The 20,529-nt window shown below is 33.7% G+C and overlaps 2 protein-coding genes across 2 annotated transcripts; both read left to right on the forward strand.

Moving 5' to 3' along the window:
- Positions 1–9,108: 9,108 nt before the first annotated feature.
- On the forward strand, positions 9,109–9,763 carry LOC109121165 (glycine-rich cell wall structural protein-like). The gene has a single exon (XM_019215764.3). It carries the CDS (start codon positions 9,203–9,205, stop codon positions 9,545–9,547), a length of 345 nt encoding a protein of 114 aa, XP_019071309.1. The 5' UTR covers positions 9,109–9,202; the 3' UTR covers positions 9,548–9,763.
- A 5,840-nt stretch (positions 9,764–15,603) lies between these two features.
- Positions 15,604–15,930, forward strand: LOC101264365 (glycine-rich cell wall structural protein 1-like). The gene has a single exon (XM_019215765.3). The coding sequence runs from the start codon at positions 15,604–15,606 to the stop codon at positions 15,928–15,930; it is 327 nt and encodes a 108-aa protein (XP_019071310.1).
- The last annotated feature ends 4,599 nt before the right edge of the window (positions 15,931–20,529 follow it).

Below are 20,529 nucleotides of genomic sequence, written 5' to 3' on the forward strand. Positions count from 1 at the left end.
GAGCAAAATACTAAACTGGGACAGAAATTTTGAGGATGGCCTCAAAATTTCATCATGGGTCTTCCCTACAAGTCCGGAATGCCTCTGAAATTCATTCAACAAGCGTCGGACTCAAAGAAGTTCGTTAAGCCTTAAATGACATGACTTGGCAGTGACTTTTTCGAGATACTATTTCTTAAAAATTTCTTCTTTCTCTTAAAAATTTCCCTTTTATATTTCATCTGTTTTGGCATAAGATATTTTCTTATCTATCAAGAGTCGGGAAATCTGGAAATCAACCGGAGATATCAAGACAAGGAGCAAACAACCGAAGGGATCGACACAGGTCAGTATGTTTAAAACTGACAATTTTTCTGTGGATGCAGGTTTATAGCTTTGCTTCGAAATCGACCGAATTCTTCCGACGGATGAATACGGAGAAGGAGAAAACTATCTCCAAAGCCAGTGATTTTATTGAAAGCAAGAAGCATTTCATATCGTTTATGCCAAGATGCTTGTGAATGTGTTTGTTTATTTCAAGCCATTCCCCAATATATGAAATTTACAAAGTGCCTGGCCATATTCAAAGGTGAATCAAATAGGAATCTCAGCGAAGATTTCACGATTTCTATAGAAGACGCTATTTGCATTGCTTTATCAAAGCAAGATGATTATTGTCGATCAAGACAATGCATTACCTCAGAAGAGACAGTTATGCAATTATTATTTTATCATTATCAATCAAGTCAATATATTATTTGGAGGTCGTCTAGTCGTTACTATCCACGGGGGCGATATAAATATTCATGCATAGCGGAATCATGCATCGCGGAATCATGCATAGCGGAATCATGCATCACGGAATCATGCATCGCTGGAAGTTGTGCATCACGAGAAGAATCCATGCCTCGTTGAAAATCATGCATCGCAGAAATCATGCATCGCGAGTCATTAATTATGCACGATGAGAAGATTTCATGCCTCGTCAAAATTTATACATCGCGAGAAGGCGGAATCATGCATAGCGGAATCATGCATCGCGGAATCATGCATTGTGGAAAATCATGCATTGCAGAAAATCATGCATCGCGGAAATCATGCATCGCGAGTCATCAATTATGCACAACGAGAAGATTTCATGCCTCGTCAAAATTTATACATCGCGAGAAGACTTCATACCTCGCTGGAATTTATGCATCACGAGAAGAATCCATGCCTCGTTGAAAATCATGCATCGCGGAAATCATGCATCGCGAGTCATTAATTATGCACGACGAGAAGACTTCATACCTCGCTGAAATTTATACATCGCGAGAAGACTTCATACCTCGCTGGAATTTATGCATCACGAGAAGAATTCATGCCTCGTTGAAAAGTCATGCATTGCAAAAATCATGCATTGCGAGTCAACAATTATACACGATGAGAAGGATTTATGCCTCGTCGAAATTTGCGCATTGCGAGAAGATTTTATTCCTCGCTGAAAGTTATGCATCGCGAGAAGATTCATATCTCGCGGGAATTTACGTATCGCGGGAATATATTCATGCCCCACAAGAGGACATACACGGAGAAAGAAAGAGCAGTATTTATCCATCGACCTCAACCACATTCTTTATTTCGATAAAAGAAAACATTAAGAAGAGCATCAAAGATAACGACAAAAGAGACATCAATATCGCATCAATATTTATTTATTTATTTTATCGTCAAACGAAGAGTGCACTAAAGATTTTATTTACAAAGCACAAGGCGTAAGATTTATTTGCTAGATATCAGATCGATCGAGTCAACGTCGAATATTGAGGAGAACGATGGAGTGTCGACATAGTAAAAAGACACTATCTCCCACCCTAATTGCATTCTTTAAGCTGACGAGTTTCATCTCAGTCTTTGTCGAGACATCCAAAAGGATGAATTCTCCAAAAAACCACAGGTGCGGACTACATCAAAAAGGATGCAGCACAACGTGGAACTTTTCTTAGCAGCGAACTGGGACATAGTCCGAAGAGGAATGTCAAACTCTTAGGACGCGAGCAGAGGAGCGACTTCCACCACAATCGAACCACCCTCTCGAGGCATGTCGGTCCTCCTTTAGTTCTGTCAGTTTCAGTCTCGCATCCGGAAGTATCGATTTATCGGAAGCAAGTTTTCAATCTGAGTGACAATGCGCCAAGAGCTTTGGAAATTATGTCCGTGTAAGTTCTTACCTATGGATGTGAAGAGCTCCACGTTCATTGTTAAGAAGTTACAAGCCTCTTTTGCATACTCGTTTAATTTGTCATTTGTCCAGAACCGAAGGTTATCTGGCATAATAGATATCCTTTTCCACTGATCGAGTCGAACTACACACAGCCTGATTCCGAAAAGTTTAAGAATATGTAGGCAAATTCAATGTTGAAACTCAGCTGTATTCCAACATTCGCTCTCGGATTCTATTCCCCGAGCATTTCGGCACCTTCATAATTCGGTGTCGAGGTGGCTTATGATTCTTCCAAAATCATGCGATAAATCAAGCTGATCGAACTACAAGTGGCCTGAATTCCCATATAGCCTGAGATATGTAGGAAACCCGTTTCAAGGGTTCGGCCATAATTCCTAATCCCTTTGTCGAATCCTTCCTTTAAAGCGAATGAGGTTGGCCAAAATTGGTTCGGTCAATTTCATTTTCCTCGAATTGCTTGCATCAATCCAAGTAAAATGAGGGACAGTTGTTCACACCCAATTTTTGACCCACGCTGGTATAAATTAATTATCGAACTTCGTGAATTTTTCAAATAGTTTAAGTTAATTAGTTTTATAAATCTTGCGGAAAAAATATAATATATATATATATATATGTATGTATATATATACATGTATATGTATATGTATATATGTATATCTTAAGTTTAGAAAGTATTCTATTAAACTAGTTTACTTTAAATCACGACTATATTTTGAATCATTATTTTATAATTTAAATAGTTATGTTACTAAATAAATAGGCTCGTTAATAAATTTATACCAAATTCGTTTTTAAATCAATTGGCCATTAAATTTAACTCTTTTCCTTTAATCCTTTTTGAAGAACTGAATCCAGGCGGCCCATTTCTCTCCTTCTCCCAGCAGTCCATTACCTTTACTTAATTCCCAGGCCCACCCGTTTTTCCCTCAGCCCAAACTAAAGTAAAGAACAGCCCAAACTCCCAACCCATTAAATATTCTCATCCAACCCAACCCTTTAAAATTATAACCCGACCCAGAACCCGCTCCGACCCGACACGAAGCCCTTTCCCCTTTCTTCCTCCCTCAGACCCCATACACGACTTACAGTAAGCAGAAAAAACGCTGTAATTAATAGACCTAAAAATGGAAACACGACCCCCCACGCTCTCTCCCCCTTGCGTCTCTATCCCTCTCTCTCCCTCTCTCCCGCGTCCCCCTCACACGTCCCCCTCACTCTCATCCTCTCTCCTACGCAACTCGCAACATCTCTTTGGAGCCGTTTATCTTTCTGCAGATCGTACGCTGGCAACTGTGAGGCTGAAGATTTTGTCCGTAGTGCCGAGATCACGCCACATAGCTCGCTAGTACCACAGAATCATCCTCACCCTCCACCTCGCCTCAAACTCCCTTCCCACTCGAATCGTTTCGTATAAGATTTGAGGGTTTTGGGATTTTGAATTTGAATGGGCCTGAGTTGGGTTTCGTTCCAGCCCTTTTACCTTCAAGAACCCTAATCTCCTCTATAAATACCCCCTCCGGAAAACGTTGAAGGGGTTGAAAAATTTTTTGTTTGGAAATTTGGGGTGAGAACTTTATCAGCAAAGACTAAAATTCTGAAAAGCATTCCGTTTGTCTTTCTTGTTTTATTTTTGAGGGCGTAAGGAAGAGAGGAATCGTATATATTTAGGTGTGAAATTTCGAAGAAGAGACTTCCGAAGGATCGAAGGTCTCAACTCTATTCTCGCCGTTCACTGTTTCGTCCTAGTGTGTCGTTCTAGTGTTGGTTTACGCTTGTTTCCGAAGTCATGAAGTCGTCGCTTAGCCTGCTCGTCGGTTCCAGTTGCTGCTCGTAAACAGGTAACACCCATCTTGACTCTCGACTTCTAGTTGTATCTGTTGTTTACACTTTATTGTTTAGGTTGGTTTTAGCTGTTGTTGACTCGATGCATTGCAGAAACTGTTTGAAAGTTCGTGGTTATGTTGTTCCATTTCTGTTTGCTTACTGTTTTTTCCCCTTCCGAACACCCTCGTTCATGTTTGTTTTTGACGCGATGATTCCCTGCCGCGAATAGCGTCTTCTCGAGTTACTAGTTCGAATCATTGTAGACGCCGCTGCTCGTCGACTGTTGTCCCTTTGTTTCCCCGCGAGTCAAGTGTATTTAGTTGTTATGTGTTAAGTCGCGTCCTGTTTTCGTTGCTAGATGAGAAATCATATTTGTTGATTGTATCGTTCGCTCTGTGAGTTTTTTGGTGTTGGTTCGGTGTTATTTTGAAGTGAAGTGGACGTTTTAATCTCTTTCACATGTTAGCCGCGATATCGCTTTAAGGCTTGCCAAATTTATCTAGTATGGTTGTTTCCATCGCTTTGTATATGAGTTGAGCTTAGATGCCATTTTACCTCGTATGTGTGCTCTGTGATAGTTCTGTTTGGGTCTTGATTCTCTTTTCCTCCGCCCCGAAATGGTTTTAATAGATGTTCAAGTGGGCCTGTATTTTTCATTTAGCCAATACGGTTTATCTTTTGCCTTAGCCTTCTCTTGTTCTGAGCTTGTTCCTTCTTTTACGTTCAATAACGGTCTAATTTTGTAGAGCGTGATGATTTTTTTTACCATAAGACGACTTGAATGCTTTTATTTCAGTATATATTGAATAAGTCTTAGGCTTAGTTGTTTCCTTTCAAAACTGCAACTCTCATTCTCTCATGCTTAGCCGTGCCTTTCTTTTTTTTGTGTTGTCTCTTTTTTAGCATCGTTTCTATCTGATTTTTGAGTTTGAGTTGTATGTTATCTGTTCTCACATGTGCCTAAGGGTTTAGAATCGACAAAGCCTAAAAGGGTTATATGCTTACAAGTGTTAAGTTACCTGTTAAATGTTAATTTTATGTTTGTGTGCAAACAATCTTGGTCACTGTGTGTTTAAAAGTATTAAATCTGGCCTTAATTTTCCTTCAAAGTGGTTCACGCATGCAGAAACCTTTACTCATAGGAAAGTTAAAAGAATGGAACTTGTTAAAAAGATAATAATAAATAAATAAGTAAAACATAATTTTTAGCCCACATTGTGATTCTTGGAGTCGTGCTCAAAACATTTGTATGTATGTTACACCTGGAGTTGTATTTCCTTTTTCTTCTATTCCCTTACTACTTATCATGAACTTCCCTCTAATCTATTGTTCAAGTATTATTTAATTAACAATGTCAGACGGATGTTAGTATTTTTATTATTTTATTTCCTCTCATAGATATTAACCACTTATCTTACTTTATGTGGCATGTAAAATCTGCTCGAGTTCTCCATGAACTCTCTCTCTCTGCATTTCGACAGAGTCGTAAAGACTCATAATTTTATCATCGAGTCAAACCTATAAGGCAAGCATATGAGGATCAAAGTTCCAAGAAGATTGAAGGAATTCGAAGGCGTCGGATTAGAATACCCTTTTTTTATTTTATATTTTTGCATTCTATTTGTAATGGGCCTAAGCCCTCTTTTATTCTTATTTTTGTATGTTTAGATTAGGACAGGTACGAAAGAAAAATGGGTCAAAAATCCAAAAGCAGGTGGGTCCAAGTTTCGGCCAAGGCGAACAGAAACCGAAAACTTAGACCCAAATCTCTCTCTCTCTCTCTCTCTCTTTATTATTTGCTTTACGCTTTTTACTTGAATGCTGTTAGTCTAGAATTAGGAATTTACAACCCCATCAAACGTCTTTGTTTTATTAAGCTCAAGTAAAAAATATTTGAAACTTTGAAAGATAGATGTTTAAGTTTGGAAATCGCTTAGAGTTAATGTTTTAACTTCAATAAAATATTCTAAAAAAAATTGGAGAATTCGCTTAAAGTAAGTTTCTAATAAAGTTCTATAAACAAAAGAATTGCAAAAGTTAAAACAAAAATAGTCAAATATTGTTAATCGCCGGAAAATCGTAGTTAGCGGAGCGTCTTAGGTGCTTTAAACACCTTCCTAAGACGCTAATAGGAATCCCGAACCCCTTTAATATTTTCAATCGATTTTTTCTGTTAAGTCTTTTGAAAATTAAAGTTTTCTTAATTTTCCTTAAAAATTAAGTGGCGACTCCTAGAAAGTCTAAAATAAAACAAACTCTTTTCGAAACCAATTTTTTGATAAAACAGAGATTATGATATGTCTTGACTAGGTAGGCTTAGTGCACCCTTGTAATGTACGAATGAAAGATATGTGAGACCCTAGAGGATTTTAAGAAGTTCATGTACGTGGTAAAGGTTATGTTATGAATGTTGAAGTCGAGAGTCGTAATGGTATCCTTCATGTATAGAAATGGTAGACTTAAGGTTAATTGTTGGAACAACATCATATTAATCGTTAGGAAAGTCATAATGATCTATCTTAGTCGTCGTTGGAAGGTAGCCCTAGTGGACCTCCTCGGTAGGGTGAATGTGATTGGGTTATGAACTAGATAAGGAACTCTGTTCATGTGATCCTTTAATGTCAATTACTCTATGAGAACCAAGGCTAGCACTGAGCAATTATGTAATGGGAAGTAACTCTACTTGAGAATGAGACTAGAGTACAATGTACCTCTACTTGAAAATGAGACTAAAGTACATAAAAGACCTACATACTCCTTAACCATGTGCCTACATGGGATGTGTCCTAGTTCTACCCTTGAAAGTAGAACACCCTCATCGGAGTAGGTCAGAACTCCGGATTCCATGTCTAGCTATCATGGTCTATGTCGGTTATTGCATATTCTCATCATGGGATACTTACTAGTACTATAGAAGTTCTATGAAGTTTAGGTGGTAGTATGGGACACTATCTAGACATTGCACAATAGGCTTTGAAGGTGTTAGTTAGAGTCCTAGGTCTTGTCCAAGATCATTACTTGAATTTCCTTCATGTGATGTATGAGTATTTATGAGTCTTTATGAACTAATGACTTATGTTATGGAGTATGTAAAAGGAATAAGTACCTATCTAGATTAGTTGAGGGTTGTCTAGTTGAGGTGTGAAGGGGGCATAGGAATGGTCAGTTCGTATCTTACCTAGATGAGTCTTAAGAATAAATCTAATTAGGGAAGATATTGATTATGGACATGATCCGAACTTAGGAAGTTTTAAGGATTATTTAGGTAGTCTTGAAGAGGTCAATCATGGACTTTATCTTCTTGATCTACTTAAGTAAGTTTTTTGATAGTCTTTGATGAGGAAATGTCATAGTGTCTGTATGTTGCTATATTTGATGTCTTGAAGTGTGTATGTGACTCATTATAAGTAATCTAAGGGTCGTTTAGGCACATCTAGAGAGGGTGTATATGCGATCTCTCTTTGGTGGCTTAAGTGAATCTTAGGATAGCTTTAAGTAAGAAGATTACATGATAAAGGGTGTCTTAAGTGAAGAATAAGCATCTTCACTGTGCAGTGAAATAATTCACTGTAACCGTCAAGGGTTCACTGTAAGGTGATCTCTAAAATATGATTTTTGGTTTAAATGTTATCTTATGTGATTCCAAGTTGTTAAATGTTCTTATGATTATAATATGATTTTTAAATGAAAAGATGCATATTTCCAATAAAAGTACGTTTTCATGATTTCTATGCATAATGTCATACTTAGTACATGTTGTTGTACTAATCCATGCTTTTATCTATCTTCTATATAGTTCTTGGTAGGTGAAGAGCTTTGAGAAGTAAAGACTTGGACTTAGAAGATCGTTCAAGAGAAGTTGAAGTATGTCTTCACTTGACTCGAGGGCTTATAATGTCTTTTATGTTTTCATTCAAAGTATTGTAATAGACTAAGTATTTCTATATTCGTATTTTGAAGTATGGGCCGCATCCCAGGTATTCTTGTGTCTTAAGATGATGAGTTTGAGACTTAGTATTTCCTATTACTTTTATATGAAAGAGATCTTGAAGACTATATTATGTTTTGTGAAAACTTTTAATTCCGCACTACTTTTCACTATGTTTATGCGATGAATGATATGAAAGGGCTTGTATAAGACCTCCGAGAGGTCGAGTACGCCGGTTACAATGAGATTGTACCCTAACTTCTAGGGTATGGTCTTGGGATGTGACAATTTTGTCCTGGACAAACATACTCTACAGAGGACCGGGTCCCTGCACTTGAGGAGATCAACAAAACTTAAAAGCATTAATACTTATTACCATAAGTTTGAAAAATTATTAAAATGCTCATAAGTCTGCATTATCATTTTAAAATGAAAATATCCATGAACAAATATAGAGGATAAGGCACAAGTACCCCCTAGACTATGCAGAAATCTCATAGATACACCTTAACTAAACTAAGATCCTATTACCCCCTCTCTCTCCTCCCAAACTCATTTTTTTGTAATTTTGTACACCTTTTCACTTATATGGCAAACTCCGTGATAATTGGCAACAGTGGTGCATGGTTGTGGATGGTGATTCACAGTGCTGATAACTGTGGGTCATGGATAAAAGTAGATAGAGTAGCAGTGAAATTTCATCTTTGTATAGATTCTTAAGTGAACAACTTAATGATACACAAATTTTGTTATAGATCTAATCGTTCGTTCTTATTCTTCAGACTTAATAATTAAGATTTGAACGGTTAAAATTCAGACTTTCAAAACAAATAGACTGAACCTTCATAGTGATTGTTTTCTCTTACACAAACAATATTTGCCTATACTATATATAAACACTTCTGAAAAAATATGACCTTCTACACTATCATATGTCAAATAGTCACTTATTATACCAAATATAAAATAAAATTGAGGAAAGAATTTTAATGGGAAAATATTTTTTTCCTTTGTCAAATAAACACAAGGTTTTCTTCAAAACTTCTTGAACCAGTGGTTACAAGATGTATATAGATAGAGGCATTGAATTCCATTTAATGTGTGTATTCATTCTTCCACCAACCCATTTTTTGCCTATAAAAAGAGACTCAAGGAAGCACCACTTCATCACTCATCACTCAACAAGTGTAAAGGCACATATAAGATAAAGAAAAGTAAGGTTATTTAGGCAATAATAGGAAGAAATGGCAAACAAGTTTTCCATACTTATCCTCTGTCTTGCTTTAGTAGTGGTTCATACCACAGCATCAAGAGACGTGCCAAGTGATAATGGTCTTTCTAACCAAAAGAATGTTTACGGAGGCGCTGGAGGTATCGGTGGCATTGGAAGCAATGGATTGCCTTTTGGTGGAGTTTTTAGTGGAGTAGGTGGGAATGTTGGTGGATTTGGTGCTGGAATTGGTGGTGGAGCTGGATTTGGTGGAGGAATGGGGGGTGGTGGACTAGGTAGTCTAGGAGGACTAGGTGGTGTTGGTGGCGGTGTTGGTGGTGGTGCTGGTGGTGGTGCAGGAAGTCTTCCACTTCCATAAAGCAGATTATTCATCATGTATCTAAAGTTTTAGTCTTATCTTTATTAGTTCAAGTTTGTTTCATGCATGTCGAGTTTGCTAGCTACTAGTGTGAGAAAAGAGTGATTTTGTTTTTCTTTTTTTGGTTGTTGATGTTTGGATTTATTCATATTTGTAATGTTACGTGATTTTTCCCATGTTCAATGAAATGTAAGTGTTATTGCACTTCTTTAATTTCTTTTTAAGTCTCGTGACCTTTTACTTTCTTTTGTTTACTTTGATATGGTTGATGTAGTAGTAGTATCTAGGTGCCCAGAAGGTGTAAAAAGATGTGGTTTGGCCGAGCTAACCACAAACACAACATAAATAACATGAAAATAATTATGTAGTCCAAAAAATAGCTGGTGACCGGAGGTCTTCCTGAACATAACAAATTGGATTAGATCTACAATCCATAAACAATTTTGAAATCTCTGCATGAAAAAAGGATAGACTATAGATCCAATGTAGTCATGATATGCATACTACATCAAGGGATAGTAAAGAGGATATTTAAGGCAAAGGAGAGTAACATGAAGTGACAATTATGGAAAAGTTTAGTACATGAAAGCTAATATATATATATACGCTAAATTGAGGGGTATTAGAGAAGACTAGTGTGTGATTAACAATGGAGCATTAAAATGAATTTTTTAAGAAAAAAAAAACAAAAAAACATTGCCATTAATGTGAATTACAAAAGAGGAAGGAGGACTTTACCTTGCCTTCTGAATGAGATTTGCATAATATATGAGCACAAACAGAAGCATCTAATTAAGGAGGTATAAAAAAATCATACTCACTTTTCTTTTTCAACTCTGAGGAGAGAAATTATCATTTTTCAATGTTCAGAAGGCCTCTAATTTGTCTTGGAATAGTGCTAGGTTGGAATGTTCATTATTCCACCACCTCTTGAATTTTCAACATATGAACCATCATAGTTCATTTTCACAAATTAAATAAGAGCAGGGGTTTCAATGACCTCACAGGTACAAAGCTAGTATCAGCTATGTTAAGTTTCATGAGCTTCAATAAATTTTCTCATGAGTTTTCAAGTAAATATATTCAGATTTGTAAGAAAAATTCTTCGACAATTGACATATGTTGAAAAATATGAGAGACATAGATGTAATGATGGAGGTTTTTTATTCCTCATATCTAGAGTTACACCTTGATCTCCACAGTTTTCACATTAAAATAGGAGGGAGAATTTCAACAACTTCTCCATTCCCGATTTCATACCAATTATGGTTCACTCGCAAGTTTGGGCTAGAAATTCATTTTCTTCATTAGAATATGAAATTGTGTTGTGAGATATTGGTGATGAGCAAACTTTGGATATTTGAAAATTTTTATTCCTTGCAAGATTGGCATAGGATGTTTGGGTGTATTCGGCCCCTTTATCTGCCAATGAAGAAGAATATTTTGCTTGAAATAGGGTTTGATTATAAATGATTAAAGGATTTCGGGTAACCTGATTTAGGAGCTCAAAGGGGTGGGAAGTGAGTAGAAAGAGTAAGAAACTCTGGATTTAGAGATGACATTGAGGACCGAGGTCCACGGTGAGGAACATGAGCTCTTCGGAATCTACTAAAAGGCTAAGCAACAGTAATTTTTTTTAAAAGAGAGAAGTATTTAATTTTCATCATGATCGATTGCATAAGTTTCATTCAATCAGTAAGAAAACAAATATGAAATAAAGAGTTCAATTCTATAAAACATATTTCGACAAAATTAATTTGCTTTAGTTTTATTATAGATGTACTTAATCATTAAGACTTAGAAAAAAAGTTTAATATCATTAATAAGTATTTTTGTGTGGATAATATTCACCATTATTCTATCCACAATTATCAACCATCATCACTAACCACCTCTGCCATCACAATCACCACCATTGTCAACCACTAGCTATTATCTATGACTACTACTAACCACTACCATTGCTAACTATTACTATCAGCTGCTACCACACTTACCTCCTCTATAATTATGATTATATATATCCATTTTCACCACTACCCCATCTCCCTAGCCACCACCACTATTACCACTATAGTCAATTCCCACTACTAATAAATTATGTCATCACAATTAGCACTGCTACCAACTATCACGTCATACACTCTTCAGTTATCATCAAGAGTACTGTCAAGTCCACATCCACCACAACTATCAACCACTTCACCACCATGACCAATCTCTACTACCATCGACTTCCGTCATCATAAGTAGAACACCCACCAACTATCACAAATACAGTACCAACCATTACACTTTCTTTGGTTATCACCATTAACACTGTTAACTACTAACATCAATCAATTTCATCATTATAACTATCAACACTATTACCATTCATCACCATTATGATAGTTATCACAATACCGACCACCTTCACCGTTACAACTGTCACCACCATCATTACTAATTTACTATACTAACAATAATTACTGTTATCAGCACCATCACTAGAGAGTATAAGTGTTTCATTTTTTATTAAATAATAATTCTATTTTTAAAATTTTATCTTAACCCATCGGTGGCCTCTTAAACTTGGCACGAAATTTCAGTTAGACACCTCAATTGTGCGATGTTTATTTTAGACATCTCATGTACGATATCGTTGTGTCATTTTCACACTTTTTCCTAATCAACAAATATATATAAGAGGTGTGTATTACACTCGCGAATGATGTATAAAGTGACAAATTAAACGATGATGTTTTTCATTTGTGTCAAAAACAATTCTTAGACAATAAATTTTGGGTAAAAATTAAAAAATAACCAATGAATTAATGACATGTGAATTTTTGCAATAACTTTTAAGAAAAATTAAGCCAATAAAATTCTCACGCCCACTCCCACCCCCACAACCTTCTTCTCCAAGCACCCTAGTCCATTTGCAGAAAATACCCCCACTCCACCCCGCCCATTTTGTAGAAATATTTATACACACACCGTTCTCTCCCCCCCCCCCCCCCCGAACTCCAACTTTCTTCTGGAAAAACATATGAGCAGATTCACAAGAAAAATTACTTCTATGTAAATATTTAAGTCTTTTGTGAAAGAATCTTATGAATTAATTTACTAAGTAAGTCTTGAAATGAGTATATTTCTAAATTTCTAAAACAATTTCCATCATTTTTCAATTGCTTATGGTAATATTTTGATTTACCATGGTTGGATGTTTGTGTTTCAGAACTGGTGGCTGGAGATGGAAAGAAGAAGAAAAGAATCAACTAAATAGGTTTTTCACGCGCGGTCAATGTGTGTATTACACTCACTAAGTCATGTATGCAAAAAGTGTTAAAATGACACAACAATTTTATATATTAGGTGTCTAATATGAACACTGCCCAGTTAAGGTGTCTAAGGCCTCATTTGTTGGCAATTAATGGAAATCTGAATTTTAATTATTCAATTCAGCCAATTAAGTACGTTTGGTTTTTAGGTCTGAATCTAAATGATTCATATTTAGCTCATTAAGTTCATTTGTTTTATTTTTTAAAAAAAAAAATCTTAATGGGTCTGAAGAGGTCTAAACGAATTAGATCTGTCGGAGATTCTTAACAACATTCAGACTCATTTGATAAGTTATCAAATAATAAATGGATAATGCACAAGTACCCCCTCAACCTATGCCCGAAATCTTAGAGACACACTTATACTATATAAAGGTCCTATTACCCCCTGAACTTATTTTACTTCTACCTCTTTTCGGCCTACGTGACACTATCTTGTGGGCCTAACACTGGTTGACTTTTTTTTTCAAACTAGTGTCACATAGGCTTAGAGACCACATCTTAATATCAGATTTAGAGACCACATCTTAATATTCAGATATGTATTCAGATCAAAACATCCAAATTTTAGTGCAAATCTTAATAACCTCTTAATCTTAATGAAAACAAATGAGGCCTAAGTGAAACTTTATGTCAAATTTAAGGAACTACCGATGGGTTAGACCATTAATTTTTATTTGATTTGTATTTTTATTATGTACGTATAAATAATATATGTACATTCAAATTTTTAAAAATAAACTATTTTAATTATTTAGTGTTTAGATATAATAATCACATCTTGATTATTCATATTCAGACTATTGAATCTTAATGAAAACGAGATCTAATTGAATCATATAATAGGTCACGTTCAATTAGCCACATAGGTGTGACCCCATATTCGACTTGCAGCAGTGGAATATAAGGTACTTGCAACAGTATATATTAAATTGATCTTTAATCATTATTTTTTTGGAAAAAAAATTATATTTTGAATTATCACTAATATTATTTGACTATCTTCTGTTATATTTTAAGGACACTAAAATCCTTGTCATCTAATTTTTGAAGTGTATATATACCATTTATATTAACGGAGAGATGCATGTCTCAATCTTAAAGACCTACCCAAAATTTATTGAATTTTTATCCGCAATTAAAGAGCCACCCAACAAATTCAAAACTCGACCCAAATAACTAAGATCCAACCGAAATTATAAGCCAAAATCTTCATATGCCCATTTCAAAAATAAAATTGATTTTAATTGAGCACTTTAAAGTCTATATTGATGAGAAGATTTAAGGTTTGTCAGAAATCTCAGTCAACTTGAACACTTTAATCTTTACCTAGGTCTATTTACATGACAGTTCAAGCAAGATACTCAGTCTTTTCACTCATCAACAATAACAAATCATTTCGAATCAAAGAAATGAGTTTTCCTACGTACAATACCCGATGGGTTTCTTCTCTTTTGCCGTTGCAGACGTCCAAATTTATTTTTGACCTTTTTGTGCGATTCCGTTCAAACTAAAATGTCTCATGAAATTTGATATAAGGTCTAATTTAGGGAATTAAATGGCTAATGAAAGTGAAGATTTTTGGGAATTTGAGTGTGGGTTTCAAGTTATTTGGGTGGGTTTTTGAATTTGTTGGGTGGGTCTTTTTATGATGGGTAAACTCAAATAAATTTCGGATAGGTTTTTATCATTATGACATGTGTTCTTTCGTTAGTTCAAAGGCTATATACACTTCAACATTTAAACCACAGGGGCATTAGTATGCTAAAAGTATGACAGAAGGTATTTAGATTCTATTTATAAAAGTTTATGATACATTTGTCCTTTTTTCCTTTTTTTTTTGTATATTTTTGATATCCTTCTTAGTGTTTCATATTCGTATTGATATTCAGCTAAATCCATATATACATGGATATGAATATGTTTTGTTAAAATTCTAGCTCCATACATATGTATGAATATGTTAGGTTGTTAGATTTAAGAAAAAAATAAATTAACCTTGGAAGAGTCTTGCTTTTGGTAGGTACCCGCCATATAATTAAACGCTCAGTTTTAATTCGTTAGGTTTGTGTAGTTGGAGCATGATAGGAAGAGTCATAATTATCATAGAATTCATGTTGCATAAGAAGGGAGGGATTAAGAATCTATTTGAATTAGAATTAAAAATTTATCAAACTTACTTTTAAGTTATTTTTTGCTTTAAGTGAATGCGATGCGATATCTTAACAAAAGCCAACAGCTTACTGGAAAAAGCATTTACTACTATGCTTCGAAGGGGTCTTCACTTATTAAAAATGGTCATTACCGATAATTAATTAACGACAATTACTTAATTATTGCTAAATATGTAATTTTTAGTGGCAATAAATATTTTTTGTACAAGTCCCTAAAGCGCTTAGGGATATTAGTGCTAATGACACTTAAGTAATGCTGATAAGTAAAGACTAATTTAGCACTCCTTATTAATGTCTTAATTTATTACCACTAATTCATCGTAGTGCTTCCTGATCACTCAAGAGAGCATTAGCTATCAGTTTTATTTCTACTATATGATCTCTGATGAACAATTGTTTTCAAGTATTTAAATGTTTGTATTAATTCTCCACCAACTCATTTTGTGCCTATAAAAAGAGACTCAAGGAAACACCAATATTTCATCACTACTCATCAAGTGTAAAGGCATATATAGGATAAAGAAAAGTAAAGTTATTTAGGCAATAAATATAGGAAGTGATGGCAAACAAGTTGTGCATAGTTATTCTTTGTCTTGCTTTAGTAGTGGTTCATGCCACAGCATCAAGAGACATGCCAAGTGACAATGGTCTTTATGACCAAAAGAATGTTTTCGTTGGCGCTGGTGGTATCGGTGGCATTGGCAGCAATGGCTTGCCTTTTGGTGGAGTTGTTAGTGGAGTAGGTGGGAATGTTGGTGGATTTGGTGCTGGAATTGGTGGTGGAGCTGGATTTGGTGGAGGAATGGGGGGTGGTGGACTAGGAGGACTAGGTGGTATTGGTGGCGATGTTGGTGGTGGTGGTGCAGGAAGTCTTCCACTTCCATGAAGACATGTTTTATTCTTATCTTTATTAGTTAAGTTTGTTTCATGCATGTTTGATCATGGTTAAGTTTGATAACTAACTAGTATGAGAAAAGAGTGATTTTTCTTCTTCTTATTTTTCGTTGTTGATGTTTGGTTTCATCCATATTGTAATGTGACATGATTTTTCCCATGTTCAATGAAATGTAATCTCTGTGAAAAAATTTTCTTATGGTTTGGTGGAACTGACACCACAAACATAGTACTAATAATGTATGAAAGAAATCGGGTAGTCTAAGAGCCTGTTTGGCTCAGCTTAAAAGCTGGTTAAACTGATTTAAAAGCTGGTTTTTGACTTATTTAGCTGTTTGGCTATACTCAAAACAACTTATTTTAAGTTAAAAAAAACTTATTTTAAGCCAAAAGTTAAAAGCTGGGGTAGGGGTGCTTTTTTATTTTTAGCTTATAAGTTGTTTTAAGTTGACCACATTTTTATCTTTTTGTGCTTAATATTTTTATACAATCTCCAAATTACCCATATAACCCTAACATTTCTTTCTTCCATTTTTCCCTTTTCACGTTTGACATAACAACTTCAACACTTTTATCCAAACGCATAACTGCTTATTTTAAAAATAAGTTTCAGCACTTTTAAAAATACTTTTTTAAAATTGCTTTTATTAAGCTCATCCAAACGGGCCCTAAAAATAGTTAGTGACATTGGATCCTCGACATAATTACTAAAATACTTTTAATATAATAATATATTTTAACATTGTTAATAAGAGAGAGAAAATAGCAATTTCAATACATTTGAATTTTGGTTGTCTATATTTGTTTCAAAAAATGATACTTTTTTTTTGTAACACTTTAATTTTAATTTTCATGTGGTATGTTTAAGATTACAAGATTAAAAAACATTTAATATATTTGACATAACATTAATTTAAAATCATAAGATTAATAAGTTCTCTTTCTTGTCTTATAGTCTGTTCCAAGGAAAATTAGATCATTCTTTTTTAAATGAGGGGTACATATTATTATAAATATGTTTCAATGCACGTGTTGAATATATAACTATTTTAAATATAAATGTATTATATCATTAGTGTATATAAATATACAATCTAATGATATTAAGAAGTTAATTAGTAGTGCTTTCATATATGTGTGTGTGAAGGTGTGTCATAAATGATAAAAAATATAAAATCATATTAAAAAGGATAATTAATCAAATGAAATATATTATTTAATTAAGAAATTCAAGATTAGTCATATTTTTAAATGAACACCAAAATCATAATCCAACCTCACTAAATCATGAATTGGACCGGATCGGTCCAAAGAATCTAGTTCATATTAATGATTTTATGAAGAATTTTTCTACGACAATCAAACCAAGCGTAATAATATCAATGAGGTGGTTGGTGTCTTATATATCCATCAATTGAAACATTAACTGAATCATATAATAGGTCACCTTCAATTAGCCACATAGCTACGTAGCCCTATATTCGACCCAAACCAACAGTAGAATATACAATACTAGCAACAGTATACAAAAATTCGTATTTATATACAAGTAATTTTTTTAAATTATCCTATTCAATGTCTACTTGTATTGAAATTCTATTATTATTAAAAAAATATGTTAAAATCCAATTAAATTCATACCTATATTTGAATATGTTTGGCTAAAATTTTGGCTCATTGCTGTTAGATTTATGAATAAAAATTAAGCTTAGAGGAGTTTTGATTTTGGTAGGTACCCACTTAAACGTTCAGTTTGAATTAGGGGAAGATATTTGGTTTTTGAGTCGCTTTTTATTAAATTTTGGTTTAATTTTTTAATTTTGGACTATGTGAAAATGTGTATCAAATATTAAATAAAATTTATTTGATTCGATTTGATTTTATCATTTAACATAGTTTGAATTTATTTGATTTGATGTTTTTACAACAATTTTCAGAGTAAACTAAAATAAATGAAAACAAAATCATGTTAAGTGATGATGGTCTCACCATAGAATAGTTATTGTGCTTAAAAAATATATTTGTCTTTCTCGAGAACATGTGTCACCAACGTATAGCTAAAGAGGAAAAAGGATGAAAATAGATTCCTTTAATTTGCACGATGTAGACAAAAATATGTTCTACCGGCTTCTCTTGGAAAGTAATACTCAAAGTCAACTATCTGAGTTTTAAATCTGTTTTATTCATGAATGATTCAATTATTAGTTGATATATATAATACAATATTTCTATGTTTAGAAAAAATTAATTCTTTACTGCATTGAAATTTTAAGATGTTATATCAAATTGAAAAATTAAAATATTTTTTAAAAATATTAATATCAAACTAAAAAATTAAAACTTCAAAATAATTAGATTCAATCAAATTTTTCGATATTTAGATTTACCTATCGAAGTGTAATCGGGGCATGATAAATAGGAAGAGTTGTAATTAGCAAAGGATTCATGGTGCACAAGAAGGGAGGAATTAAGTGGATGCAATTGTATTATCTTAGTTAATAGCCAGCAACTTACTGACAAAAGCATTTACTACTACCCTTTGAAGGTCTTACATTAGCTGTCATTTTTATTTCTTTGATCTCTGCAGAAGAAGAAAATGTCATTGGAGTTCAACTGTTTCCCACTACCCAATCATAAATTTCAAATGTTTAAATGCCTTTTAAATCGTTTTTATGGTGTTAGTTTCACAAATTAAGGGCAGTAAATGAATTAAGGGGTCGTTTCTATAGTGTTTTAGCAATGTTCATATTAGTTACTTCACATTTATATTAGTTATTTTAAAATTATTTCTTACATAATGTTTGATTTGATATATTGAAACATAAGAATTTGACTTGATGAGACGTTTGTTGAAAAATTAATTGAAGTTCATAAGAAACAATTTTATAACCTCTTTTGAGTTGTTGGATGTGAAAGAAAATGTCATTTCGAAGTCGGAGACATGAGAATGGTGAATCCTTTTATGGATCTGCGGGTGAAGCAAAGGAAAAATTTTATAAAATAATAAATTATTAATTATAATTAAATAATATAATCATAATTTGATTAATCCAAACACCTAGAAAATTATTATGATTCGTCTCTTTCTGAATTTTTTTATTATGACAAGGAAAATCCGAAGCCACTACACTTGAGGGTGTGCACAAGCTGAAACCTCCATTTCTATTTAATAGTTCGTAAATCACATAGCAAAGGTAACCCGCACCAGGCGACGAGCTCGATCCATGAACCCCTTGCTTTCGCTAGCAAGGAGTTTCAAACTTGAGACTGCCAACATGGAAATCCCAAACTCAAATCATTGGGCCACCCCGGCCCGAAGGATCCTCTCTCCTTGAATTTCTCGCTCGTCACTCTCATTTTCTTATTTCGCTATCTCTCCCTCGCCTCTCTCTCTCTCTCTTTATACAAACAAATGTATAAAATGTGTTTGTATTTAGATAAAGCGAAAGAAAACTATATATATACATATCTGATCGTTTTTCTCTCTCCCCAAAGAATCTCGCTCGCCACTCTCCTAGGTCTCGCTCGCCACTCTCACTTTATACATACATAAATGTATAAATTACGTTTGTGTTTGTATAACGCGGGAGAAATTGTATATACAAATACAAATACAAATGCAAATGCAAATTCAAAAACATATATTTTTATCCAATGCACTTATAATTATACAAATACTGATCTTCCCTGCCCGTTATCTTTTGTCTTTCTCTCTTTCTTGCTTTACACTAACACAAATGATATAATTGATTCTTTTGAATACGCATACCGAAATATATTATACAATTGTTTCTTTTGTATATGCATATTGAAATATACATAGTGATAGTCTTTGCAAACCTAAAGTTTATTATAAAACACAATTATACGACCTATAGCTACAAAATACAAATATGATTTTTATGTTTGCTAAACCTAAACCAATTTTTGTGATTAATAATTGATTTTACCATTATTTGTTTAATATTTTGTTTATTTTATTTGGAAATTGAAAAATTGGAAAGTGGAGTTGGAGAACATCTTTAAAGAAATTTGATAAAAAAAAAAACAGAAAATTAGAAGGAAAAAAAAAACAAGTGGTGTGAGATGACGCGGTGATTCCCACGTCAAATATTTGAAATACATCAATCATTCAAGAAATGACTTAAATATACAATTTATTTTATTAAATTTTTTAAATTTTCTGCCTTTTGAAAAAAAACCTTAAAAAATTCTTATATTTTTTTTATTCTTGTTATATCACTTAATGTGATGTATTAGTCGGAGCAATATGTTGAGACACTATGAATCAGGATAATTTGAAATGTATCTGAATTTTATCGAATTTAAAGAATTATTGTAATTTTGTAAAGAAATAAGAATATCAAGTAATTAACTCCTAACATTATAAAATTTACTAACTTTTATAATTATTCCTTTATCCAAGTATTATGTTTTGACATATTTCTCACATGTAAAATAAAAATGAATTATGTAAGTAGGTTCCAGAGAGGATCGATAGGCCGGTTGGCCAGTAATAACTACTCTAAGTAATTGACTTGACCATCTATTTAAATACAATACTTTCTTTTGACCTATACACCTTTCTGAA

Source organism: Solanum lycopersicum, chromosome 9 (assembly GCF_036512215.1).
Source record: "Solanum lycopersicum chromosome 9, SLM_r2.1".
NCBI classification, from domain to species: domain Eukaryota; kingdom Viridiplantae; phylum Streptophyta; class Magnoliopsida; order Solanales; family Solanaceae; genus Solanum; species Solanum lycopersicum.

Bases quoted from the DNA above. Each gene is read 5' to 3' on its own strand.
- LOC109121165 (XM_019215764.3), top strand. From the start codon at position 9,203: ATGGCAAACAAGTTTTCCATACTTATCCTCTGTCTTGCTTTAGTAGTG.
- LOC101264365 (XM_019215765.3), top strand. From the start codon at position 15,604: ATGGCAAACAAGTTGTGCATAGTTATTCTTTGTCTTGCTTTAGTAGTG.